The sequence below is a fragment of the Vespa crabro genome, chromosome 5, assembly GCF_910589235.1.
Source record: "Vespa crabro chromosome 5, iyVesCrab1.2, whole genome shotgun sequence".
Classification (NCBI taxonomy): Eukaryota; Metazoa; Arthropoda; class Insecta; order Hymenoptera; family Vespidae; genus Vespa; species Vespa crabro.
In genome coordinates, this window is record NC_060959.1 from 6,833,366 (window position 1) to 6,857,964 (window position 24,599).

At 31.4% G+C, this 24,599-nt stretch overlaps 6 protein-coding genes across 17 annotated transcripts in view; 3 read left to right on the forward strand and 3 right to left on the reverse strand.

The window, feature by feature from the left end:
• The window catches only part of LOC124424531 (endoglucanase E-4-like), a 6,585-nt gene extending 3,622 nt beyond the window's left edge, over positions 1 to 2,963 (forward strand). For 7 of the 9 annotated variants that reach the window (XM_046963732.1, XM_046963734.1, XM_046963731.1 and 4 more), the window contains exons 4-7: positions 706 to 984; positions 1,396 to 1,736; positions 1,931 to 2,180; positions 2,443 to 2,961. In XM_046963732.1, the coding sequence (XP_046819688.1) occupies positions 706 to 984; positions 1,396 to 1,736; positions 1,931 to 2,180; positions 2,443 to 2,729 (1,157 nt within the window). In that variant the 3' untranslated portion in view covers positions 2,730 to 2,961. Of the gene's footprint in view, positions 1 to 705; positions 985 to 1,395; positions 1,737 to 1,930; positions 2,181 to 2,442 lie in introns of all 9 variants that reach the window. The other 2 variants (XM_046963738.1, XM_046963730.1) reach the window with 2 other exon arrangements.
• Positions 1 to 4,817, reverse strand: part of LOC124424530 (odorant receptor coreceptor) — a 22,641-nt gene extending 17,824 nt beyond the window's left edge. Inside the window, exon 1 of the mRNA XM_046963729.1 lies at positions 4,748 to 4,817. The gene's annotated coding sequence lies outside the window, so the exon portion shown is untranslated. The remainder of the gene's footprint in view (positions 1 to 4,747) is intronic.
• Positions 4,407 to 14,678, forward strand: LOC124424529 (glucose dehydrogenase [FAD, quinone]). Of its 2 annotated transcripts, XM_046963725.1 has the most exons (8): positions 4,407 to 5,031; positions 7,993 to 8,162; positions 9,517 to 9,760; positions 9,859 to 10,117; positions 10,325 to 10,585; positions 11,023 to 11,253; positions 13,333 to 13,660; positions 13,748 to 14,678. In XM_046963725.1, exons 2-8 carry the CDS (start codon positions 7,993 to 7,995, stop codon positions 14,058 to 14,060), a joined length of 1,806 nt encoding a protein of 601 aa, XP_046819681.1. In that variant the 5' UTR covers positions 4,407 to 5,031; the 3' UTR covers positions 14,061 to 14,678. The 2 variants fall into 2 exon arrangements, with proteins under 2 accessions (XP_046819681.1, XP_046819683.1); XM_046963727.1 differs by lacking the exons at positions 4,407 to 5,031; positions 7,993 to 8,162 and adding an exon at positions 8,765 to 8,953.
• A 116-nt stretch (positions 14,679 to 14,794) lies between these two features.
• Positions 14,795 to 16,539, reverse strand: LOC124424533 (zinc metalloproteinase nas-4-like). The gene is made up of 4 exons (XM_046963739.1): positions 16,013 to 16,539; positions 15,588 to 15,893; positions 15,351 to 15,484; positions 14,795 to 15,120 (listed from the first exon to the last, which is right to left on the reverse strand). Exons 1-4 carry the CDS (start codon positions 16,362 to 16,364, stop codon positions 14,971 to 14,973), a joined length of 942 nt encoding a protein of 313 aa, XP_046819695.1. The 5' UTR covers positions 16,365 to 16,539; the 3' UTR covers positions 14,795 to 14,970.
• Positions 16,540 to 18,245: 1,706 nt separating this feature from the next.
• On the forward strand, positions 18,246 to 22,768 carry LOC124424478 (leucine-rich repeat-containing protein 47-like). 2 transcript variants are annotated; one of them, XM_046963575.1, is made up of 6 exons: positions 18,246 to 18,559; positions 18,675 to 19,283; positions 19,356 to 19,835; positions 19,913 to 20,240; positions 20,311 to 21,647; positions 22,471 to 22,768. In XM_046963575.1, the coding sequence occupies exons 2-5, from the start codon at positions 18,695 to 18,697 to the stop codon at positions 20,510 to 20,512; spliced, it is 1,599 nt and encodes a 532-aa protein (XP_046819531.1). In that variant the 5' UTR covers positions 18,246 to 18,559; positions 18,675 to 18,694; the 3' UTR covers positions 20,513 to 21,647; positions 22,471 to 22,768. The 2 variants fall into 2 exon arrangements, with proteins under 2 accessions (XP_046819531.1, XP_046819533.1); XM_046963577.1 differs by having other exon boundaries at positions 18,246 to 19,283.
• On the reverse strand, positions 22,211 to 24,151 carry LOC124424480 (CDP-diacylglycerol--inositol 3-phosphatidyltransferase). 2 transcript variants are annotated; one of them, XM_046963579.1, is made up of 5 exons: positions 23,976 to 24,151; positions 23,776 to 23,875; positions 23,035 to 23,323; positions 22,731 to 22,894; positions 22,211 to 22,621 (listed from the first exon to the last, which is right to left on the reverse strand). In XM_046963579.1, the coding sequence occupies exons 2-5, from the start codon at positions 23,819 to 23,821 to the stop codon at positions 22,467 to 22,469; spliced, it is 654 nt and encodes a 217-aa protein (XP_046819535.1). In that variant the 5' UTR covers positions 23,822 to 23,875; positions 23,976 to 24,151; the 3' UTR covers positions 22,211 to 22,466. The 2 variants fall into 2 exon arrangements, with proteins under 2 accessions (XP_046819535.1, XP_046819534.1); XM_046963578.1 differs by having other exon boundaries at positions 23,955 to 24,080.
• Between the last annotated feature and the right edge of the window lie 448 nt (positions 24,152 to 24,599).

Genomic DNA, 24,599 nt, shown 5'->3' on the forward strand with positions numbered 1-24,599 from the left:
ATAATAATATTATCGTTGGTGATCCAATTTTTAAATTCTACTTTTACTATTATACTATCCTAATATACGAAATTAATAAAAGCTCGAGTTTCTTCGAGTTATCGACATATTAGAGGAAACGTGCGATTAAGAGGAATTCAATTATCGCTTTTAGCTCATTACGTATCTTCGGTGCGAGTCTTCTCGTACGTAAGTAACTACGTTTCTCTCGTTCCTTCAATCTTTCTCTTTCTCTTTCTCTCATTGTCAGACTCAAGTAGATAAGGAGACGTTTCGGCGAATTAATGGGTCGTATGTCATGTATCAGCGTTCAAAAAATATTATGAAAGAGAACGGCTTCGATAAAGAATATATTTCGAGAGGAAACACGTGAACGATTGTGCACGGTATACGTCAGTTAAAAGACAAAATAGTGCAACGTGTAGGATGATAACGAATGACAAAGTGTTAAAAATGTTTCAGGAATTTTTATCAATAAAAAGTTTCGATCCTATCGAAAGGATATAATTTTTTATCGCGTTGACGTAAAAGTAAAAAAAGAAAAAAGAAAAAAAAAGAAAAAGGAAAGAAAAAATGTGGAAAGTTATAGGTATCAACTCAAAGAGATATTCTTTTCTTAAATTTCTTATTTACTACTGTCTATCAATGTGACATAATTTTGACAAACATATCTTATCATCTATCTTTTTTTTGTATATCTGATAGCCGGTGACTTCGTAAAATTTGGTTTCACCATGGCATCAACGACAACACTTTTAGCATGGGGAGCTGTTAGCTGGCCGGAAGCTTATATTGAGGCCGGACAACTCGATGAAATTCGTAAAGCCATTAAATGGGCTACCGACTACTTTATCAAATGTCACGTAAGCGAGTTCGTCTTTTACGGACAAGTTGGTGATTTTTCCGTCGATCATACGTATTGGGGAAGACCGGAAGAATTGAATACAACAAGGCCAGCTTACAAGATCGATCCTGATCATCCTGGTAAATCTATTTCGAACTAATTAAAAACGAATTTTGCTACCCTCTTCAATTAAAAATTTACTTCTATAACTATCCTTGACCTCATTCCTCACCCACCTGAAAGTAAATTTTCCTAATTATGTATTCTCTATCATAATCGCCATATAATTGGATTCCTCGTATATATATTTTACGAGTCATTACATTTATTATTTCCATATTAGACGCGTAGATGTATGCAACGTACAACATATTCATCGAATCGATAAAAGTAGTTCATATTATTTACTCGCTTTCAATATCTCGTCATATCGACGTATCACGTTATAATTCTCATTTGATATAATAAATAATTTCTAATTAAAATTCCATCATAAATAAAGAAAAAAAAAAATATCGTTGAAATAATTATATTATATTTTTTTTATCAAGGTTCTGATTTAGCCGGTGAAACTGCAGCGGCACTCGCAGCATCCAGTATTGTATTCAAGAACGTCGATCCAAATTATAGCGAACGCTGTCTCAAACATGCCAAGGAGCTTTACAATTTTGCTAATAAATACCGTGGTCTTTATCACAGTGCAATTCGTGGAGCAGCGCAATATTACGAAAGCACTGATTACGGAGACGAGCTAGCTTGGGCTGCTGCTTGGCTCTTCAAAGCAACTAACGATTCAAGATACCTTGAGGATGCCGAGCATCATTATCAACATTTTCATCTTAAGGAAAGACCAAACGAGTTCTTTTATAATAAAAAGGTTGCCGGAGTTCAGGTAAGAAGAAAAATATGTAAAAAGAAAAAATATATATATAAGAACTAACTGTATATACATGTATGTTTGTGTATATATATAAATCGATAATTTTCAAAATATATACGTAATTTTATAAAAAAAAAAAAAAACAACTTCGATCTATATAAATAAAACGATCAATTCTCCAGATTAACAGCCATTTCGTTTTATAGGTTCTGCTGGCACAATTGACAGGTCAACCGGAATATCAAAACGCCGCGTGTGCTTTCTGTGATTTTTCCGTTCGACAACAAAAGCGCACGCCTAAAGGACTATTGTACATCGACAAATTCGGTACTCTTTGTCATGCTGCAAACGTGGCATTTGTTTGTCTGCAAGCTGCTGATTATCCCAATATCGGTGATCCCCAGGAATATCGTGAATTTGCAACGCAGCAAATCTCATATATGCTAGGTGATGAAGGTAAAATGGTTTAGTTGAATGATATTACGTTATTCATTAAATTCTCGCAAACTATATCGAAAAATAATATTGATATAAAGAAAAAAAAATGAAAAAAGAGAAAAAAGACAAAGCAAAACAGAATAAAAAAAAAAGAAAAGAGAAAATATTTTAAATATCATCTTATATAAGACGATGTAAAGAGAGAATATTATTGTATTAAGAATAATTTAATAAGAAGATAATGTTATTAATTAATTTATTAATTTTTGTAATGAATTAGGAAGAAGTTATGTCGTTGGATATGGATATAATCCACCTACACAACCACATCATGCAGCATCCTCTTGTCCAAATAAACCTTCCCCTTGCGGGTGGCCAGAATTCGATAGACAAGAACCAAATCCTCAAATACTTTACGGTGCTTTAGTATCCGGACCGGACGAGGCCGACAAGTTTCAAGATCATCGAGAAGAATATATTTATACCGAAGTTACGCTCGACTATAACGCCGGTTTCACGAGCGTTTTAGCAGGATTATTACAGCTACGAATTAAGAAAGTAGAATAAATATTCATGTCTAGGATGTTCGATCGAATAAGAATTAGGCGTACGATCATTACGTAAAGGATGTAATTATCGACGTCAACTGTCTGATGAACGCCCGTCGCTATCAATCCTCATATGTGATTTTAGTTAACATATATTGAAATTTTTAAATGCCTTTTTTTTATTTTTACCATTGATTGCAAAACGAGATTTCGAATTTTCTATTTCGAAGGATTATAAATACTTAATGCGACTTTTCGTACTAATCTAAATGATCTTCATTTAGGTTTATATTGTTGTTCTTTATATTTTTTAATTTAAATCTCATATAGTATATCTATATACTATATTTATATGTATATACTATATATGTATATATTTTCGTTTAGCTGCAGGGAAAATTTATCTGTGAGATTTTTTTCTTCTTCTTCTTCTTTTTTTATTTTTCTTTTTTTATAAAAGGAAACAATATTTTTAATCTTAATGGAAGAGATAATTATTTCTTATCCGACGTTGATTGTTCCATTGATTTTATTTAATAAACGTATATCTTCCTGCGTTTCCTTGCGGCAAACGTTAAAATACCTACAAAGCGCCGATCTTCTCGTATTATCGTATTATTGAAGATTCGATAAAGATACGATAACAATTCGTTATTTTTAGTTTTCTTTCCCTTAATTACGGGCGATCGTTAGAAGAGATCCAAGGATGGCTATGAGCTATATATTTCTTACTTGCCTCTTGATCGTAATTTATTTCCGTACCTTTTGCGAAAAGAACAATTTTTGTTTTGTGAAAAGACGTTAATGACGTAGTTTAATCGACCTCTTTTATTTTTTAAGATTTAAGCCGACTTTAATCTTTTGACTTTATCTCTTTTCTTTTCTTCTTTTTTTTTAATTTCTTTTTTATTTATTTTTCTTTTTTTTTTTTTTTTTTTTTTTTTTTTTTTAATGAAAGTATACCATCTAATATACTTTTTACGTAACATTTTAGAAACCTTAGGCTTAACTCGTTATCGCTTTTTTTTCTCACTATCAGGCTGTGTACTATATTATGTTATTATATTACATCGCGTCGTATTATACGAGTATTAAATAATTGAAAGACGAAAAGTGTTATTTTTTGTCTGTATTATAATGTTTTACAATAAGTTAGAATTTTAACTTGAATTATATACTTATTTTAGAGTAATCAAAGTTTTAGATTATTAACAGGATTGTTCTACGTTATCGAATATATATATATATATATATATCGATTTGATCGATATCAATGATTCGATCGTACAATTATAAATTTTTTTATATTGATCGAAACATTTCCTTTATGTTTATGTAATGTAAATTTGGCTTGTAAATGTCCATTTATGTTTCAAGCGCGGATCTTTCTCCGTGTCGTATTATTGCCTCGAGCCAAAAGTAAAAGTATGTTAAACCGTCGAGTCGTCGAAAAAAGATTTCGGTGCATATTGAATATTTCAACTAGAAAATCATATGATTCTCGTCTATATACGTATTGATATCAAAATTTTCTTTTAACACGTTTCTGTTATTAAAAGTTAATGTTAAGCTGTTTCCGAACAGGATCGTGGAAAGAACGATATTGTCGATATTAGTATGAAAGATCAAATTAAAAAAAAAGGAATATGTATGTACGAACGAGCATTCGAATGTATGTGTATGTATGTGCGCGCGCGCGCGCGCGCAACTGTAGCTAATGACAAATAGAAAAATCGATATTTGCAAATTATGTCATCGATAAAAATATTTCCACATCGGTCATAAATGTCGATAGGAATATTTTCATACATCGATCAGGATCTAAAAATGTTAAGTAATAAATTATAAGGTAAACAAGTTTATAAAACTTTAAATTGTGTATCTAGAATCGATATATTTGATTAAAAAAAAGAAAGAAAGAAAGAAAGAAAGAAAGAAAGAAAGAAAACAAAACAAAAAAAAAGACTTGTAAAACTACAACGCAACAAATGAAATTCCGTCCACGTAACAAGTTTGTAAAGGATAGAACTATCATACCTTCCATTCGCAGTCTCTGGAAACGTTTCCATGGATTGGAAGCAGAAGGGAAGGCCGAAAGGAGGTGGAAGTTGTCGAATATTACAAGCGCGATGGGAATGGTACCGGCCTAGTCGGTTCTTGATCGTGCCACTGTAAGCCACGATTTTGTTCAATCCGATAGTGTCACTGAAAGGGTACATACATCGTTCCAAATCAAAGGTCTTAGGTGTGTGTGTGTGTAAACTCGTTTAAATATCGGCCTTTAGATAGCCGATACGAAACAAGTCTAAAACGGCTTAAAGGTGAGCCAATCCTTTTTTATACATTTATCTTTCGCTCTATTGTCTATTCATTCAAAATATATATATATATATATATATATATATATATATATATATATATATATATATATATATAGAGAGAGAGAGAAAGAGAGACACATATGCATATATGTATATACATATAACAAATAAAAAATTGTATTCAAAGCTACCATCCAGGATCCTGTTTATTGGTTCGACTTTCGATTGCAAACTGAAATAGATATTTTAATGTTTACAAAGGCAATTTTTAATGATATCAATAACTTGTAGCGTTAATTGGACCGAAGAAGGTAAACGAGTCAATATCAAACAGCAGGTGTATCTAATCTTACTAATTATTACTCAATTCCATTGCACACCTTGGCATTAAAAGGAGGGTCAACACACCTTTCCCTTGAAATATTTTCAACTATTTACATTCTCCTCGTAGAAAACAGCATTTTCGTTTTTCGTGTTGTAATCATTAATTCAAATTTATTAAAATGAATTAATTGTCTGAAAAAAGAAAAAAATGTGTCTTCTCTTTTATCCATTTTCCAATCCTTGAAACCAATGAATAAAAGTTATACGATCGTATATTAACGAGACACAAGATGCGTTCTTATGTTAGATCGTAGAAAACTTGCTGTAACCGAAGTAATTTCTCAATCTCTGACATATATATATATATACAAATAAGTACATATATAGGTATATTGTGTATATATATATATAGGTATATTGTGTATGTATATATATATATATATATATATATATAGACATACTGTTGCATATACATTTACTGATACTACAACGAAAATAGTTTTTTTTAGAAGAAAAACTATTTATCTCTTTGCTATGCTTCACCAGGGTACTTCATCATTTTTTATGTCCATATAAATCTTAACAACTACAAAATTCATTGAAGAAAAAAGTGTGAAACATCGTACCGATTTATTGTTATCCATAATCGTACGCGTACATTATTATTCTTCACAATGAGAAACTCTTTTTTCAAATTCATAAAACCGAAAGGTACAAATTATACGATCGTATACGTTAACGAGACGCAAGATGCATTCTTATGTTAAATCATTGAAAACTTCTATATATACATAATATAAAATATGCAAAACATTAAAATATCATATTATAATGAATTTGATGGTTGATTTGGCAAAACAAGCTTTATTTTCTTTTTTTCTTCCACTTCATGCATAATATCCTAATCATTGAATATCGACTACAAAAATCCTAACTCGAGAACGTCAAATTCATATAATTGTATGTGTTTCGTCATTTTCACGTAGCGTGTGCAACAAAACGCATATACTCGGTAATTATCTGAGTGTTTAATGTAAAGAGGGAAAAAAAGAAAAGATAAAAAGGTAACCAAAACAAAAGAAAACATAACGGAAAATATACTCGAGCGAGAAAATATATATATGTATTTAAAAGAAGCTGCAAAAATGCGTGACTTTCGTAATCGATGGTAAGAGACTCGATGCAGTTCTCGGTCAGTGAACGTAACGGTCTTGTGTAAAAAGAAAAAGACATATATGCATTACGTCGAAGCCTTACTTGATATGTAAATTATCGACCGTGATGGTAAACAATTAGGAAAAAATGTTCTTTTAAAAGACAAAGTTTTTGTCCACATATTTTTAATCTCTAAATAGATGGGAACAATAGAGAAAATTAGAACGTATCGATTCGTTTCCGATAGAATTCAATTAAAACGGACGAAACGGAGTACGGAGGCCCAGGATGTATCAGAATATCTGACAATGAGAATTGTAGGAAGAGGAAACTCGGCTTGTTGTAAAAATGTTACACAACGAAGAGAATACAGGATCAGAGTTTCCCCTTCAATTCTTCACCGTACGAGAAAGCTTCCCGTTACGGGGATCTCGTTCTAATTTCGCGAGATCGTCGAAAAACAAAGCCATAAAAAAGAATAGAAAAACAAAAAGGATAAGGGAGGAAGAAATTTCGTTGGATCATTTATTTTTGATACGAATCAATGAATTTCAGTCGATGAAAGAGAAAAGTTTCTAAACGAGAGTTAATCTCATCCCAGACGCACCCTGACGAAACTTTTTCCTTGTTTGTTAGTGTCAAGAAAAGAGTAGTGGTACGTGTTTCCGTATACAAGTAAGTACATAAAGATTTACGTGATAAAGTCTCTTTGAATGAGTTTACACCTTTGCAGTTCTCTGTATTCTTTTTTTTTCTTTTTTGTTTACCTGGCTATTATGCGCAGTCATTACGTGGTGCACATAGAAAAGGCACGTATAAAATACGCTCTCACTATACTTTTGTTTCATACTTCTCTTATATATATATATATATATATATATATATATATATATATATATATATATATATATATATATGTATGTATTCAGTTTTATTACGAACACGATGATTATGTGCTAAATTTGACTTATTATGAATTAAAATATGTTTCCTACGTAAGAAATATCTAAAATACGAATTAACTCAACGAGCATGGAACATTGATACGAAACTATTGCTAAATATAAACGAAAGATATTTCTAATTTCCAAATTCATTTTGAATGAATTAGATATGAGAAAATACCCCAACAGATCAATTACTTTCTCACTGTCAATATTAAACATATTTAAACTTCGAAAACTCCACCATACTTTATCACTCATCCGACAATGGACGAATGGCATTTAATCGATTGCAATTACAATTAGGAATACCTCGGAGCATTAATTACGGACTATCTAGTATTTAATTGGCGATTAAATGACGTTTCCCTTGTGAGTGCAATCAATTATTATCACTCCAGATTCTCCCTATCTCCCTATCTCCCTATCTCTCTCTCTCTCTCTCTCTCTGTGTGCTGATCATTAATTTCTAATCTAAACAAAATCTAACAAGAGTATCAATCAACGAATAATTCAATAAAAATTGTAATAACTACAGATGAGCTGTAATTGCCCTTTGACCACGGCCACTGGGCCAACATTGGCCTCCACTTGTGGTGGACCATCATTTATGCTGTTCATGGGTCTCCTTGAAGTGTTCCTTCGAAGTCAATGCGACCTTGAAGATCCCTGTAATAGGCCTATACCTCCGAAAAACGTAAACATGAGGTAAGCCGATTGCTGTGGTCCGTTAAACGTAATTACTACCTAAGATATGAGTCAAGGACAAACGAAAGAACGTTACTCATCTAAGAGTTCATCGTTTTCTTTGATGGCCAGCCGATAACGAAATAACTCGTTAAAGGAAGGTTATATTATGTACACGAGTTAACTATCTCACTTCTCTTCAAAGTATACTATGTACTTACATAGATATAAAAAAGACACTTGCAAATCATTTTTCGATTATACCAAGGGGCTCCCACCATATCTTGTTCTTTCGAAAAATCTCGAGAAAGGAAAACGAAGGACGCTTCTGCGATCTCCCAACGAAGATGAAGTTAATTGTCACCTGGCACTGTTCACGTAATACTAGCTGTGGAAATTTTCTTTTAACGAGACAGCAACCTCTCTCTTTCTCTCTCTTTCTCTTTCTTTCCCTCTCTCTCTCTCTCTCTCTTTCTCTCCTCTCCCTCTCTCTCTCTCTCTCTCTCTCTCTCTCTCTCTCTCTTTCTCTCTTTCTCTCTGTCTCTGCTCTGTCTCTATCTCTATCTCTATCTCTATTTCCATCTCTCTTTTTCTCCCTATTTCCTTCTTTGTCTCCCTGTCTTTCTTTCTCTTTTTTCTCGATCTCTCGGAAGTAAGCACCCATGCACACGCAGCCATGAAATTCTTTCGTTTGTGTAGTCTTAAGATATGCTTCAGGGTATTGTCTAGATGAGTGAACCTCTTCTTCTTACATCACGTCGAGATGGTGCATCGAACGAGTAATGTAATACAGAATATGGCATCAGCTTTTCGTAAGATTCTTTATAAATATGAACGTGAAAAATGGAAGTAGAAATATTCATGTGTCTATTTTCGACGATACACTTGAAACGTAAACAGTAGATAATTGACCTTGATTTAACAAATTTATAGAACGCGTTTTCACTTTTACTAAATTGAATATTGCTTTGTAATAACCGATTATATGATCTTACTCTATGCCAGAGAAAATAATCTTTGATTTGTTCTTTATGCAACATGAGTTCTAAGTTCACGATTGCCATCACTCCCCTACGTTCACGTTATACAAATGAATACGAAAGTATGTAATTGACTATAGATATGCGATTAGACATGGGCGTGTTCGTATTATTACACTCGATCGTAACATTCCGTGATCACTCAAGATGATCAACTAGCAAAGTCATGGGAAAATCACCTTTCGCCCATCTGGAACAAATCCAATCCTTCGTTAAATCCAATTTCGTGTTCACGTTTCATGAAGAAATAGGATCCTAACCGATTACATGAGAGATACTGTGGTCGACTATGTAATAAAGTATAAGAAGCACAGGAATATATGTTTCGTTTTTAGATACGACTTTGTGGTGATAGGAGGAGGTAGTGCTGGAGCAGCAGTGGCAGCGAGATTGTCAGAGGAACCAAGATTTTCTGTATTACTGTTAGAGGCTGGTTTAGACGAACCAACTGGTACACAAATTCCATCATTCTTCTTCAATTTTCTTGGAAGCGACATCGATTGGCAATATATGACTGAGAGCGAGGATCAAGCGTGTTTGAATAAAGACGACAGAAAATGTTACTGGCCAAGAGGAAAAGTAAATAATCCTGTGACCTTCCAAAAACACACATTTCTTTATACGTATATATGTATATATATCTGATCACTTTAGTATCTATTTGTTTACAATCGAAGGTTCTCGGAGGTACTAGCGTTATGAACGGAATGACCTACATGAGAGGCTCCAGAAAGGACTACGACGATTGGGCCAGGATGGGTAACATTGGTTGGTCTTATCAGGACGTCCTACCATACTTCATAAAAAGCGAGGATAATCTTCAAGTCTACAACATGGATATCGGTTATCACGGAGTTGGAGGACCACTCACGGTTACGCAATTCCATTATCATCCTCCTTTGAGCTACGCCCTTCTCGAAGCTGGAAAAGAACTTGGTTATTATTGATAATGAGCAATTTTTATCTTATATTTCTAGTTGATATTGTTCGATATGTCCAACAATTTCTCTTGATCATTTCTTCAAAAACATTAATAAAAATTTAACAAAAGGAAAAATTAGATACAGACAGATCGACGCTTAGTAACGTTTTTCTGTTCGTTTGGCAAAACTAACGAAATCAAAGGTATACTTTTTTCGATAGGATACGACACGGTGGATTTGAACGGACGAATACACACCGGATTCGCCATAGCACAAACGACCTCGAGAAACGGGTCTCGACTTTCCACGGCTCGAGCCTTCCTTCGTCCCGCTAGGAATCGTCCAAATCTTCACATCATGTTGAACTCAACAGCAACAAAGATTCTCTTTGACAATAATAAGAGGGCAGTTGGCGTGGAATTCGTTCACGATGGAAAGTTAAATCGAGTATCAGTCGCGAAGGAAGTTGTTATAAGCGGAGGTAACAATCTCTCTTACTAATCTTAGAACGAGATAACGTTGAATGTCTTTGAAGAGATCTCGTGTTAACAACCCTATATTTTTCGAAAGACATTAATTAAGTGTTTCTCGCTATGATTACATTATTTAACGGCAAAACTTATAATCAAGACGTCCTTCAAGATCTAAATTATAGTCCGATGTAAAAATACAAAACCGCATTGTTACAGCATAATTATATCCTTATATTTAGTTATTTGTTTAAAAAAAAAAAAAAAAAAAAAAAAAAAGAGAGAGAAAAAAGAAAAAGAAGAGAAAAAAGAAAAAAAAAACAATTTAATTTTATTTCATTATATCATATAATTATTATCATCCGTCATTATATCGTATTTTTACTATTTCTACTTCTATTCGCATTGACGTTTATATAAGCCGATCGTTTGAAATTGTCTTGTGAAGGTGCCGTTAACTCACCTCAGATACTTCTAAACAGTGGCATTGGGCCACGAGATGAACTGAATGCCGTCGGTGTACCCGTAATTCATGATCTTCCCGGAGTTGGCAAGAATTTGCACAATCACGTTGCCTACGCATTGACTTTCACGATAAACGACACTGACACCACTCCACTTAATTGGGCTACTGCTATGGAGTACCTACTCTTCAGAGACGGACTCATGTCTGGCACAGGTAAATTAATTAACATTTATCTCTTTAATCTACAGTTAATTATTTTCATAAAAAGAAAGTATAATTATAATTATACCTAAAATTTATTACTAATCGACGAATATCAAAACTTTTTCAACGGTACAAATTTCGATGTAAATTAAATTGTTCAAAAGGAAGATGTGTGGATCATATCGATCGATGGTTTAAAGCCCCAATTTACTCGAATCGTATTCAAATTTTAGGAGTTCTTTATTTGACTCTTAAAGTGATCAAACTTTCATGGACGAAAAAAAATAAAAAATAAAAATTAGAAAATTAGAAATATTTTTAGAAATGTTATACGTACAGTAAAGAAACACGATTCGTTGGTCGCGATTGTACATCCGGCCGCGCGTGTTACATCTTGCGGGATCGATGCAGCTCCGGCTTCGTGTACGTCCAGTGAAAGTTTATTGCACAATTATCCTCTTCTTCTTCTTCTTCTTCTTCTCTGAATTCGTTGATCCACAATAACGTAACAATTTTCCTATTGTTACATTTCTTTTATTCCCTTCATAAACCCCATTATTTAAAAGTCGATCGGTTAATATCCTATTAATTATCACTCTTTCTTTTTTTTTCTTTTTTATACAAGATCGTTAAAAAATAAATTATTATTTATCGCACATTTTTAATAACAACATTTCAATTATTTCGCAACAAATTACTTAAGTATAAACGACTGTACTCAACAAAAAAATGAAAAAAAAGGAGAGAGAGAGAGAGAGAAAAAAGAAAACGATCCTAACGTTTCGAACGTTATCTTTTGATTTAAATTACAAATGAGGCTCTGTTTCGATTCAATGAACTTCGTGAATAACGGTAAAACGATCACACGTCATTCGAAGGAATTAGATTTTACAAGGGAATCGATCCGTCTTAAGAGTTATTTGATTTCCATTACTCGTTTTATTTTTACGATCTGAACAATCTTAACAACTCAAGGACGTTACATTAACTAACGAGCGTTCAGTGTTTGAGTGTTATATAATTGATCGGCTTGAAGCTTAAGGAATAAACTTGGCACATACATATTTCGATTGTTTCAAGTGCAGACATATATAATGTATGTATGTAAGATCAAGACCATGACATAATATATTGCTTTCACCGAGTTACTATCCGCTTAAAAAATTCTAAGTTCAGCATTGCATCAGGTAGAAATATTTTACATTGTTAGTAAGCACGAACATTATGTTCTATAGTGACAAAAAAAAAAAGGAAAATAAAAAAGTATTAGAATGTTTCAAGTATAATGAAAGATGATATCAGAAAGTTTCTATTACGAAGATTAATCTCATCATAGAACATTCAACCTAAGTCATTATAATACTTTTATGAACGCAATCGTCGGAGTATATCTCCGATATGGTCACGCTCTATGACAAACGTAGCGGAAGAATGCAATGCACGAGAAAGTTCATTATTGGAATGATCGGATCTACTTCGGTTTTTCACATTCTCCTATAATTACCATACTTAATTAGATCGAAAGAAACGCATCATTTATTCACGCATTTTACGGTTATTGCTTTTATACAAGATTGTAACAAAACAAAAAAGAAAAAAAAAGAAGAAAAAAAAATGAAAAAAAAAAAACTTATTATAATATTCATATGTTACCTACTTAAAAATCTTAGCAAAAAAAAAAAGAAAGGAAAAGAAAAAAAGGAAAAAGAAAAAATAAATCCCACACAAATTAATCCATTACTGGCAACTAACTAAATCTTTTACTTACTCTCTCGTACTTCTTACTTATATCCCGTATATACTTTTTTACCAAATTGGTTCAACCGTGCCTTCGAGCGTGTTCGAGGTATTCAGAACGTAATGTAGCCTCGAGACAAATCGATCGTTAAAAAGAAATACCTAGAGGGAAAAGTTCGTTAATACCGATTTTTCTTACTAGTTCGCATTTCCGTGACAACTTTTAGGGACGACGAAGAAGGAAAAAGAAAAAAGAAAAAAAGAAAACGAATTAACAAAAAGAATCAGATTAGAAGAAAAATTCTAACTTCTAGCTCTATTTTAACTTAACTCATTATCGATAAAACACAGGTATATCGGAAGTAACAGCAATGGTCAATACGAAATACGCTAATTTGAAAGAAGATCATCCAGACGTTCAACTTATATTTGGTGGTTATCTGGCAGACTGTGCCGAAACAGGCATGGTCGGGGAGAAGAAAGGGACAAATCGTACTATTTACATCATCCCCACCTATTTGCATCCCAAGAGCCGTGGTTATCTTCGTTTACGCAACAACGATCCTATATCGAAACCTTTAATCTATCCAAAGTACTTGTCCCACCCGGACGACATAGCTGGATTGATCGAAGCCATTAAATTCTCGATTAGACTATCAGAAACGCAAGCCCTAAAGCGGTACGTGTCCTTAAAACATGATTGCCTATATATTACCTAACATTTTAAATACACCACATTTGATCTTGTTATGTTCATCATTTACAGATATGGTTTCCAATTGGATCGTACGCCAGTGAAAAATTGTCAACATTTGAAATTTGGATGTGACGCTTATTGGGAATGTGCCGTGAAACACGACACATCACCTGAAAATCATCAAGCTGGTTCCTGCAAAATGGGTCCAGAAGAAGATCCCTATGCTGTCGTAGACAATCAATTAAGAGTGCGGGGTGTACGAGGTGTTAGAGTAGCCGACACTAGCATCATGCCAAAGGTCACTTCTGGCAATACGAATGCTCCAGCCATTATGATAGGCGAAAGGGCAGCTGACTTTATCAAAAGAACGTGGATAGGTTGAGTGTTATCAAATTTTGAATATCAATTTGACATGAACGTTAGTTGAAGATAGATCACGAATGATTATTTTTAGATAGAAAGAAAGGTTTAACCTATTCTTTAATCTTTTAATGACGATAACACAAATATTGACATTGATCGGATTTTTGTCGATCGAATTTTTTACAAAATCAAAAAAATATTCTAAGTAATATACTCGTATTTCGTCTAAGCAAATTCGCATTTATTAATTACAAAATAAATATACAGCAAATATACGACGAAATGATATGTTTTTAATATTCTTTAAAGTATGCTCGAGTTACGCTAGTCTCTTAATTTACTTTGCACAAATATAAATCCTAAAAAAAAAAGAGAAAAAAATTACTAACTAATTTCACTTAAACGTAGTTCGCTCGAGTAACTCTTAATAAAATGAGTTCGCACATCTTGTAAGTAAGTATGATTAGTATACTGCCAAGAGACCAGTTTACTTCCTCTTCGGGGATATAAACTTGAGCAAGCCTCTTACTCTCCTTAAAGTAGCTATGTTCATCCAAGAGGGTTAAATTTCAAATAGAAAATAAGCGTATAAATAAAAGAAAATAAAAGAAAAATATTACAAGAGCCATGTTTTAAATGCATTCTTTTATTATTATTATTACCATTGTTATTACTTATTACTTAAATAACGTATAAGTAATATTATATAATACTGATAGCGTAAAGTACACAATACACAAGAAAAACGGTTAAAGTAAATATAATATTTTTCTATTTAAAACACGTGCCAACTTAAAACTATACCTGAGATCTATGATCTAATTCTACGACTAGATGCTCATATTGATCGTATCATTTAAAAAATAAAAAGATCGTGAATCTATTTTAGAAATTATGCAAATCGTGATACTAAAGAAAAAGAAAAAAAATCAATTATGACTACGTCTACGTTTGTTGCAATGGTACATTTTGCGAATTTTTTGAATGTCTCGTTTACTAAGTCCCTCCCGTTGTCCAAGTTCAACTTTTGTTTTACCCTGGAAGATTTCTCCAATAAGACCCAAAAGACCACCAGGTTCCTACAAAACGCATGTCAATGCATCCAAATGACAAATACCAATAGTATGAATCGATATGAAATTATGAACGATCGTGATAAATGAAAATTTCTTTTTGCATATTTAGCATATTCAATAAGATATATTACATGCCAATGGAACTAAACAAATATTGCAACAGAAGCCGTACACAAAGGACATCGTAATGAATAATACGTTAGACAAGATGATCGATAAAATATCTTACTCACTTTTGGTACTATAGTAGGTTCTCCATTTTTGGAAAACGCATAGGCAGAGTAATGCATCACGCTGCCATAATCATAGCCAACACCAAATGCATCGGTAATTTCTCTCGAAGCCTTTTCGAAATTACTTTCGTGGCCTAATCGACGGAAAGACATAAATGATCCATTTAACAATCAAAGATCAAGAGATCAAGAGATCAAAAGATCAAAAAATCGAGAACTTTTCTTATTTCCATTTACCATTCATGATGTTGTTCCATTTTATAGTAACATATTCATCTCGTTCGTATCTACTTTGTTCATGAAAAAAACCAACAGCGTGCATCAATTCATGAATCACGGTACCTATTTTGGTTACGCATCCCGGTACCTGAAGATTTACGTCTTGCCGCCCACCAATTTTACCTACGCTACTCCAGCAACCGGTAGTACCTGCTGTAATTCTAATGTAATCGCTTTCCTCGCCGATATACGGCTTGAACTTGATGCACGTATATTTGCGATATTCCTCCATAGCATCATGAATGAGTTTACGTTGTCTCTCGTCTATGAAATAAAAACACGAATACCGAGGGTAATCCATGAAACGAGTCGAGTCCAAGTACCTCAACTCTCTTAAATAAAAGAGAACAAATCTTACACAATGTTACCAAATTCAATCTTACCAAAGTAAGGACTGATCATGTAAGGGATAATACCATTAGGCCATCTAGCATTTTCTGCCTTTAAACCGTTCCTACCCATTTCAAGTGGAAAAAGGATATCACCTTCAGCATAATTACCCAATTCTTCAGGATTAACAGACATTCCTTCGTGCCAGTTAGCCACTTTAGAACCCGTCTCGTTATTTGGCAAACCATATAGTGCCTCACCAAATTGTTGCAAATGAGATACCAGCCCACCTGGACTATCTACCGCATTGTCAAAGACATCTCGACGTCTATACGGCCAACCAAATGACGAACTTGTTAAAAGGATCATCGCTAATGCGATGATTAGATATGATTGATCGTTCATCCTGTATGTCTAACAAACTTTACTAAGAAACTAAAAATAACGTTTAGGACGTTTAGGACCTGACGAGATATAATAACCGACTGACAAAAATACGATGGTGATCCCTGTCTTTATACTTATCGAAAAAGCGAATTATGCCCCACCTGTGGATCGGCCAACATTTCCGTACGGAAGTAATCGGGGACAGTTGCCGATAACCGTGGACTTTGGGTGACAAGACATCAAGATTTATAGTCGATTTAATACCACCGAATGTCCTCGGACAACGATGGACAAGAAACGAGGGTGCAAAGAAGCGTGGGTTGCCTATGTTCTTTAAGTTTATCACTTGACAACCGGCAATGGATATTTTATGACAACCTTCGATTATTTTCCTTCCTTTATATCTACATTTATATTTAATATTTCTGCGATCAAGCGAAAATTTCTTTCTCTTTTTATTTTCTTGCTATTTTATGATCATGTAGCCAGTTCTCATTGCGCAAGACGATTACTTAAGAAAGTAAAGGTGAATAATTATCCACAGATTAAACCTGTGTATAACGCTTGATAACCTTTAATTATTATTCAAAAAATATTACGACTGTCGCTTGAGTTCTAAATACTTGCATATTAAAATTATACGAAACAACAAAAATATATATAATTTATTTGTATAAGAATGAAAATGTTTTAAAAGTCATGCGATTCATTTGTTTACAATTTGGATATAGAATAATATTGAATATCGTACGATCATTGAAATATTCTATGTTTGCATGTCCTTTCTGTTCTATTATTAAACAAGGATGAACGTCCTATCGAGAACGATTCATTCAGATGCAAATATCAATGAACAAACATTTGTCATCGATACTTCGAAAGAGCCTTGTCAAATTCTAAGTATCGCTGGTAACGCGTTACAAGGTTATTAAGATTATTTCTTCGAGGCTTGCTCGACTGTGATTCTTAAGAGTTCCAAGAATAAACTTTACAAACCGGATCCTTGAAAAATCCCCTAAAACTTCCGTCTTCATATAATCCTGAATTCAATAAACTTACGATAAGCTTTCACCAGAAGGCACGTTTCATCTTTTAATGAAAAAAAAAAAAATAATAATAATAGTAATAATAATGATAATGATAAAAAAGAAAAATAAAAGAATAGAAAAAAAAAAGATAAACATATACAAACAACGACATCTTTATCAAACTGTTCATTTGTCTTATCAACAAAAAAAAAAAAGAGACCGGTTTACGAAATCTATCTAATACTCGCAATATGTTATAGCCTATATAAGTTCCTTACTTTACTATTTCTCATAGACAGATAATCTTCTCTTCGTATACGAAAATTATTATCGTGTTTTCTATTGTATTAGCATGTAGGTCAGAACTTCCGTAACATCACCATAAACGCTAATTGGAGTGTCTAATTGAACGCAATAGATATAGTTTACCTGATAAATTAAAAACTTCATGTGTTTTCTTGATTCGAATAGTTCATTAACCTAACTGATATGTTCCAACGATGATTTCCTTTTCTCATAGGGTGTCCTAAAATCATAAGATTAGAACAAGTTATATTCGAGGACAATCGTGATTATACAGTAAATATACTTAACTAATGGATTTATTTGAAATAAAAGATACTGTCTATTATCGCCAATGACTATAAATATATAAAAAATACATAAAAAATTGTTTGTATTTTCTTGCAATTATTGATAACATAATCTTTAGTAGAAACGTGTAAAATATGAAGATCGATAAGAGAAAATTAATCTTTTCAGATATATATATATATATATATATATATATATATATATATATATATATATATATATATATATATATATATATATATATATATACATATATAATTCACAAGGTTTAATTTAAGCAAGGCAATTACAGCGGAAGTCCGTTAACGTGACGGCAAAATTTGACATTACAAATCTACTTTACGTAAACATTACAATAACATTTCACTTGTTTTAATTATATTTAAAATAATTATATCTACGTAATCCGGTTCAAAGATTATTAAAGAAAAAAATTTAGATGAAACTTAAAAATAATACACGCATTGCGTCATATTCTATTGCAGTTTAAGACTGTTTATCTCTGGCGTCTTTGAATATCTCTCGCGTATTGATATCTTTACATTAATACATCAAAAGACTAGTTTGACAATCGGAAAAAAAGAAATTTTAGTAAGTAGTGAATATATGTATACAAATCATTAGAGAATAAAAAATTGTTGTTTTTATCTATTACACATAACCTTAAATCGGCATCCAGAGTATTATTCTATTGTCAATAATATAGTTGCAGTGAAACTGGTAATAATGGCTTTTGAAAAATCGTGGGATATTATTAAACAAACCGCTGATAAGAATAAACATCAATTAGTTCTAACAGGTCAATCGATTTCTCAATTGATCGCTGAAAATGGTCTAGATAAGACGCTTTTTGATCTTGAGAACTTAAATTACTTAAACATAAACAATACATGTCTTCAAGAAATACCTGAAGAAATTGAAAAGTTACAAAATCTTACTGCATTGGTATTATATTCTAATAAGATTGATAAACTTCCTGCATCAATTGAAAAATTAACCAAATTGAAATTTCTTAATTGTTCGCAAAATAAACTGACTTCTCTACCAGATGCGATTGGAAATTTTCCTCAATTGAGCAGCCTTAACTTTGGCACAAATTTATTACAATCTATACCATGTCAAAGAAAAAATCTTAAATTGACTACCTTAGATTTGTCTAATAATAATCTACAAGTGTTTCCTGATGTATGTTATACTGAATTGATTCATCTTTGTGAAATCTATGTAAATATGAATCAGATAAAAGATATTCCTGAGCAAATATCTCGTTTGCAAGTTTTAAGAGTTTTAAACATAGCTGATAATCTGCTTACAGGTACTATGCATCAAAATTATCATGAGTAAATATTAATACAACCTACTATATATATATTTATTGGATTTACAGCTGTTCCTGGTGAACTAGCAGATTGTCATAAATTGAAAGAATTGAATCTAAAAAACAATTATCTGGCAGATAAAAGATTATTAAAATTAGTTGATCAGTGTCATTCAAAGCAAGTACTTGAATATATAAAGCAACATTGTCCGAAACTAAATCCTACTGCTGTTGACATTACAAGTAAATCAAAAAAAGGGAAAAAAGGACATAAATTGTCTGAAAATGAAAATATTACAGCACAGATAGATGCTTTGGCGCATAAATTAAAAATATTGAGAACATCAGATAGTACCTTATCAATAAAATTCACAGAACATGTAAAAAATGTTAGACCTTACATAATAGCATGTATTGTAAAAAATTTAGTGTTCACAGAGGACACATTTAAAAAATTTATACAATTACAAACAAAATTACATGATGGAAAATGTGGAAAAAGAAATATTGCTACAATAGCCACTCATGATTTAAATGCAATTGTACCAGGTAAACGATAGTTTGATTTTATAGTACTACTTAAATATTATATGTTTTAATGTATTAATGTGTAATGTATAATTTAGGTGATTTAACATATACAGCAAAGCCACCTTTAGAATTAGAAATTAAACCATTAATGAGGAATAAAACTTACACTGGAACAGAATTATTTCAGCAATTACAAAAAGAGGCTGATAATTTGCGTAAAGAAAAAAAGAGAAGTGTATATTCTAGTATACATAAATATTTGTATTTACTTGAAGGTAAAGCACTTTTTCCGTGTCTTGTAGACAATCAAGAACAAGTTATATCTTTTCCACCAATTACTAATAGTGATTTAACAAAGATGTCACCAACTACAAAAGATATGTTAATAGAAGTAACAAGTGCTATATCATATCAAGTTTGCAGGTAAAGAAGAATTATATATAAATACAAAATTCTCTATAAATCGATATTAAATATTAAACAATCATTACAGAAATGTACTGGATCAACTTTTAAAAGAATTAGTTACCACAGGCATTGGTTGTGCACCTTCAGATAATGAAAATAATTTATACTATAGTTTACAAATAGAGCAAGTTAAAGTAGTTGACATAGAAGGTAATCTAAAAGTTGTATATCCCTCAAGAGCAGATTTAAATTTTAAAGAAGATAATATTATTGCTTTACGAGATTAATATATTACATTTTATTATTATTATCTACATAACATGACAACTCTCTTTGTTACTGATCTAAGATATAAGAAATTTGTTATTTTAAGTTGTAGGTTTTGAAGCACAAATTCATTATTATTATTATTTTTACTAAGCAACCTTCAATTTAATAATAGAAAAGATTCTTACATAAATGATGTAAAAAGTAGTTTGTTTGATTATTTGTGTTTGTGTATAAGATGTGTTAATAAGATGTGTTCATAAGAAACTGTCACTTACAAAATATATTCATTTAACTAAGAAATTTGTAGTAAGTTTGAGTTAAGAGTAAATTTTCCTGCGAAATTTTCAAAAAATCGCTTTTTTTAACATATTTTGATTGTATAACATTGTGAGAGTATATTAGAAAAATTTAAAAAAGATATTCGTGAAGATAAAAATTCTACAGTCATAATAATTTTAATTTAAATGCGTTTTTCTCGAAATACAGTTTTTCAAACGGCATACATGATTTATTATTAGAAAAACTATTTGATTGATTTCAAAAGTTCTTTATGTATTCTATTTGTAATTACATTTTCTATGATATGACTTACAATCAAAATGTTAAAATATATATTAATAAATACCAAAATGTTAAGTGCGTATAATTGTTCTTTTTTTTGAAATCCATAAAAATATCATGTGTCTACATGAGAATGTACCCTTAATTGTATTTGTATTATTTAAATATTCATTGTATTCAAGTTTAATAGTTTCTTTAAATATGTATTTTTCTCAAGTAATTTAAAAAAATAAATTCAAATAAGAAAAATACCCGCCATTTTAGATAGTGACCAACTAGCGACACTGGCGCTACTCTATAGCAATTTATCTTGTCACGGGTACGCAGAATTTTCACTTGTTTTTATAAATATTGTACATTACTTCAGATATTTCAATCATAGTGAAAAAATATCATCCATGCTAAAGGATTCCCCATTTCGTATGACATTTAGTGAATATATCTAAAATTTCATTGTGTTAAGTATTATTCTTACTAAAAAACTTGTGCCAATTTTGTTAACTTTACTAACATGCGCGAGTGTTTGAAGTAAAAGAACATGGCGCCCAAACATGACTGGTCATGACGGAGAATGAAAGCGAGAGTTTTGAGGTTAGTTTATCTCTTTGTTATAACACAGCTGAAATATCGTTGCTGTGTGAAAAATGTATGATCATTCTTCAATCTAAATAATTTATACAAAATATTTATATTCATTATACATAGTCCTCATGTAAAATTATAACATATATCCTTGTAATTTTTGTTAATTTTTTTGTATGGTAGCAAAAATGAAAGCACATAGAATTTCACGAATTAATCTTAACAAATGTTTATCGTTCAGTTTAGTCTTTGTGTTTCTCTGTATTTGTAATTAAATTTAAAATATGTATGTAATAGTATTATATCGCTACGTAATATTTTTTATAGCAGTATATTTAATTTTACCGATTATATTCCTTGGGTATCAGGTCAAATTATTTTACATACATCATTAGGAAAATAGACAATATCTGTATGTTTTACTTCTATTGTAGGCAAAAATATATTTCCTAAAAACTTTTTTAGGTTATATCTTTTTTAACCTCTGAATAAATGGTAATATTACTTATAACAGTAATATTAATTAATGTCAAGAAAATAGGTTGTTAGTGCGAGAGAAATTTTTAGATGAGTACATTAGTGTGTTTTTTATTTATAATATGAAAAATAAACAATTTTATTTTACTTTCAATGAGATATACTAGTTAAGATATAATTTATATTAAAAACCAAGATAAAAATAATGTACTGTGGCACATCAGGTTGCTTTGATTTATAAGAATAGCAGATTGAAAATGCATCCTTTAAATATATGTTATTTTATAATCAAGGAAGATCAGTTGATCACATTTAGTATGACTAGTAGATAATATATGTAAGCAAAACATTTTAGTTTGCTTTAAGATGTTCCTGACGTTCCTTCTGATCAATTATACTCATGTTGATACAAGATACATATCCATGCAAAATTGAGATTGCAGACTTGACTATTGCAACTGGAGCTGAGAGATACATCAGTATCCTATACAATCCTACACCAGCCACTGTAATATTTTATATAAACATTTAACTTTACATTATAACATGTGATTATAATTCAAAGTAGTACTCAATGCTATTATATATAGTTATCTGTATAAAAATGTTACTTACAAATGGGTCCTTCGGTGAAGTAAAGAAGATATAAGGTAGCATAGAACATTTCATTTCCAGCGCACATGAAAAATAGAACCATACGGTTGGTATAGTATACCCGCATGATTGGATTTTCGGACATGTCAATAAATTTGTGACTTGTTTTCCCTTGTAGCAGTGTTCTATAAATATATTATTATATAGTAATTGTTGCTAATTAATAACATTCTACATATATATATATCTTTTAAGGTATTGCAAAATACATGTTTATCTTGATATAATCCTTAAAAATATTAACTAGTAAATTGGTAATTCTTACGTGTGAAGATAAATCCAGTGACAAGCAATATCAATACCCATGCTTAATTGAAACCAAAAACTATAAGAAGGATAAAAAATACATAATGTTGCCAAAAGACACATGGTACCAACTCTATCGGTTAATTGATCTAAGATAGCACCAAATCTTGTGCTTTGATTGAAGTATCTGGCCGCATGGCCATCCACTGCATCCAATAAAGCACTAATAATATAACATGAAGATGCAATGACATAGTTACTTGGCATAAAATAAAAAGAAATCAGAGCCAAGATCACTCTTCCGTAACCTATTAACAAAAAGTATTCTTTAACAATATAAAAATAATATTAGATCAAGAGAAAGTATTACACTCGAGCGTTATATAGAATAATAATATGCAAATATTAATCAATATATAAGAAGTCATATGAGTGCTAACTTCTGTAATAATAGATTTGTCGTACGATATAACAATATTCAATAGTTTACAACTAAAATTTAAATTAAAAGAAAAACTTCATTGCAAAAGCTTAACTAATATTTAAATACTACATCAATTAAAATCACCAGCAGCTTCAAGTATTTATTATTTTTAATAGTCACTTTAATTTTTTATTAATCAATTCGTAAATACCTAAGTTTTTTCTTACATTAGCTATGTTAGATCTATACATTAACTATGATAGATGCCATATTCGCATTGGTATCACTCGAATGTTATTAACAGTTTTATATTTCGTTTGCAACATTTTTATTTACCTATAATATTAGGAACGAACAAGAAAATATTCTCGGTTTCTGTCATTTTTACGTCTTTGATTTATATTTGGAAAAAATAATGTCAATGAAAAATCTTTATCTGAAACAAAAACAAAATATTTGAAAAATATTCTGTAATGTTTATTTTATCTAATATCACTTATCATCGCAACACTCACAATTTCACTCGATAAGCGTACCTCACCGTCTTTAATAGCAGTTCTCCGCCGTTTAATCCTAATTTTTAGCAAATAACGTCAATGAATCGATAGAATCGAAGCATATCATTTCCTTCTTCGAGTTCGAGAATTATCGACTTTAGTGACGCACGTAAAATTTCTACGAGGCAGGATCGTCACATAAACTTTTAAACCGAGAAAATCGTTCAGATCTCTATAGAAAAGAAAATGTTTTCTCAATCAATGAAGTTTTCTAGAAAAATTGTAAATTTCATAAAAATAAATATGTGAGAAGTCATTACTTTATAGAAATGTTAATATAGTGTTCGTACGGTTAAAGAAGAAAATTCTTTCAATATTACACATAAATGTAATTTATGTTTCAATTATGACGCACAAAATTAAATTGGCAACAAAGAGAACCAAGAAATAAAATTAGAAGAAAAAGAGGAAAATAAGAGAAAGAAGAATATGATTTAAAAAAATATACATGATAGGTGATGATGATGCGATGTAATGAAACATTTGCTACGAGGCGCCACGATGGACGGTTACGGTCCTGAAACCAGACGACATTTTCGGAGGCCAAACGGCGTCTGATCGCTTGTGTTTCTCCGCGCAAATTGTAATTATCGTGTTTATTAC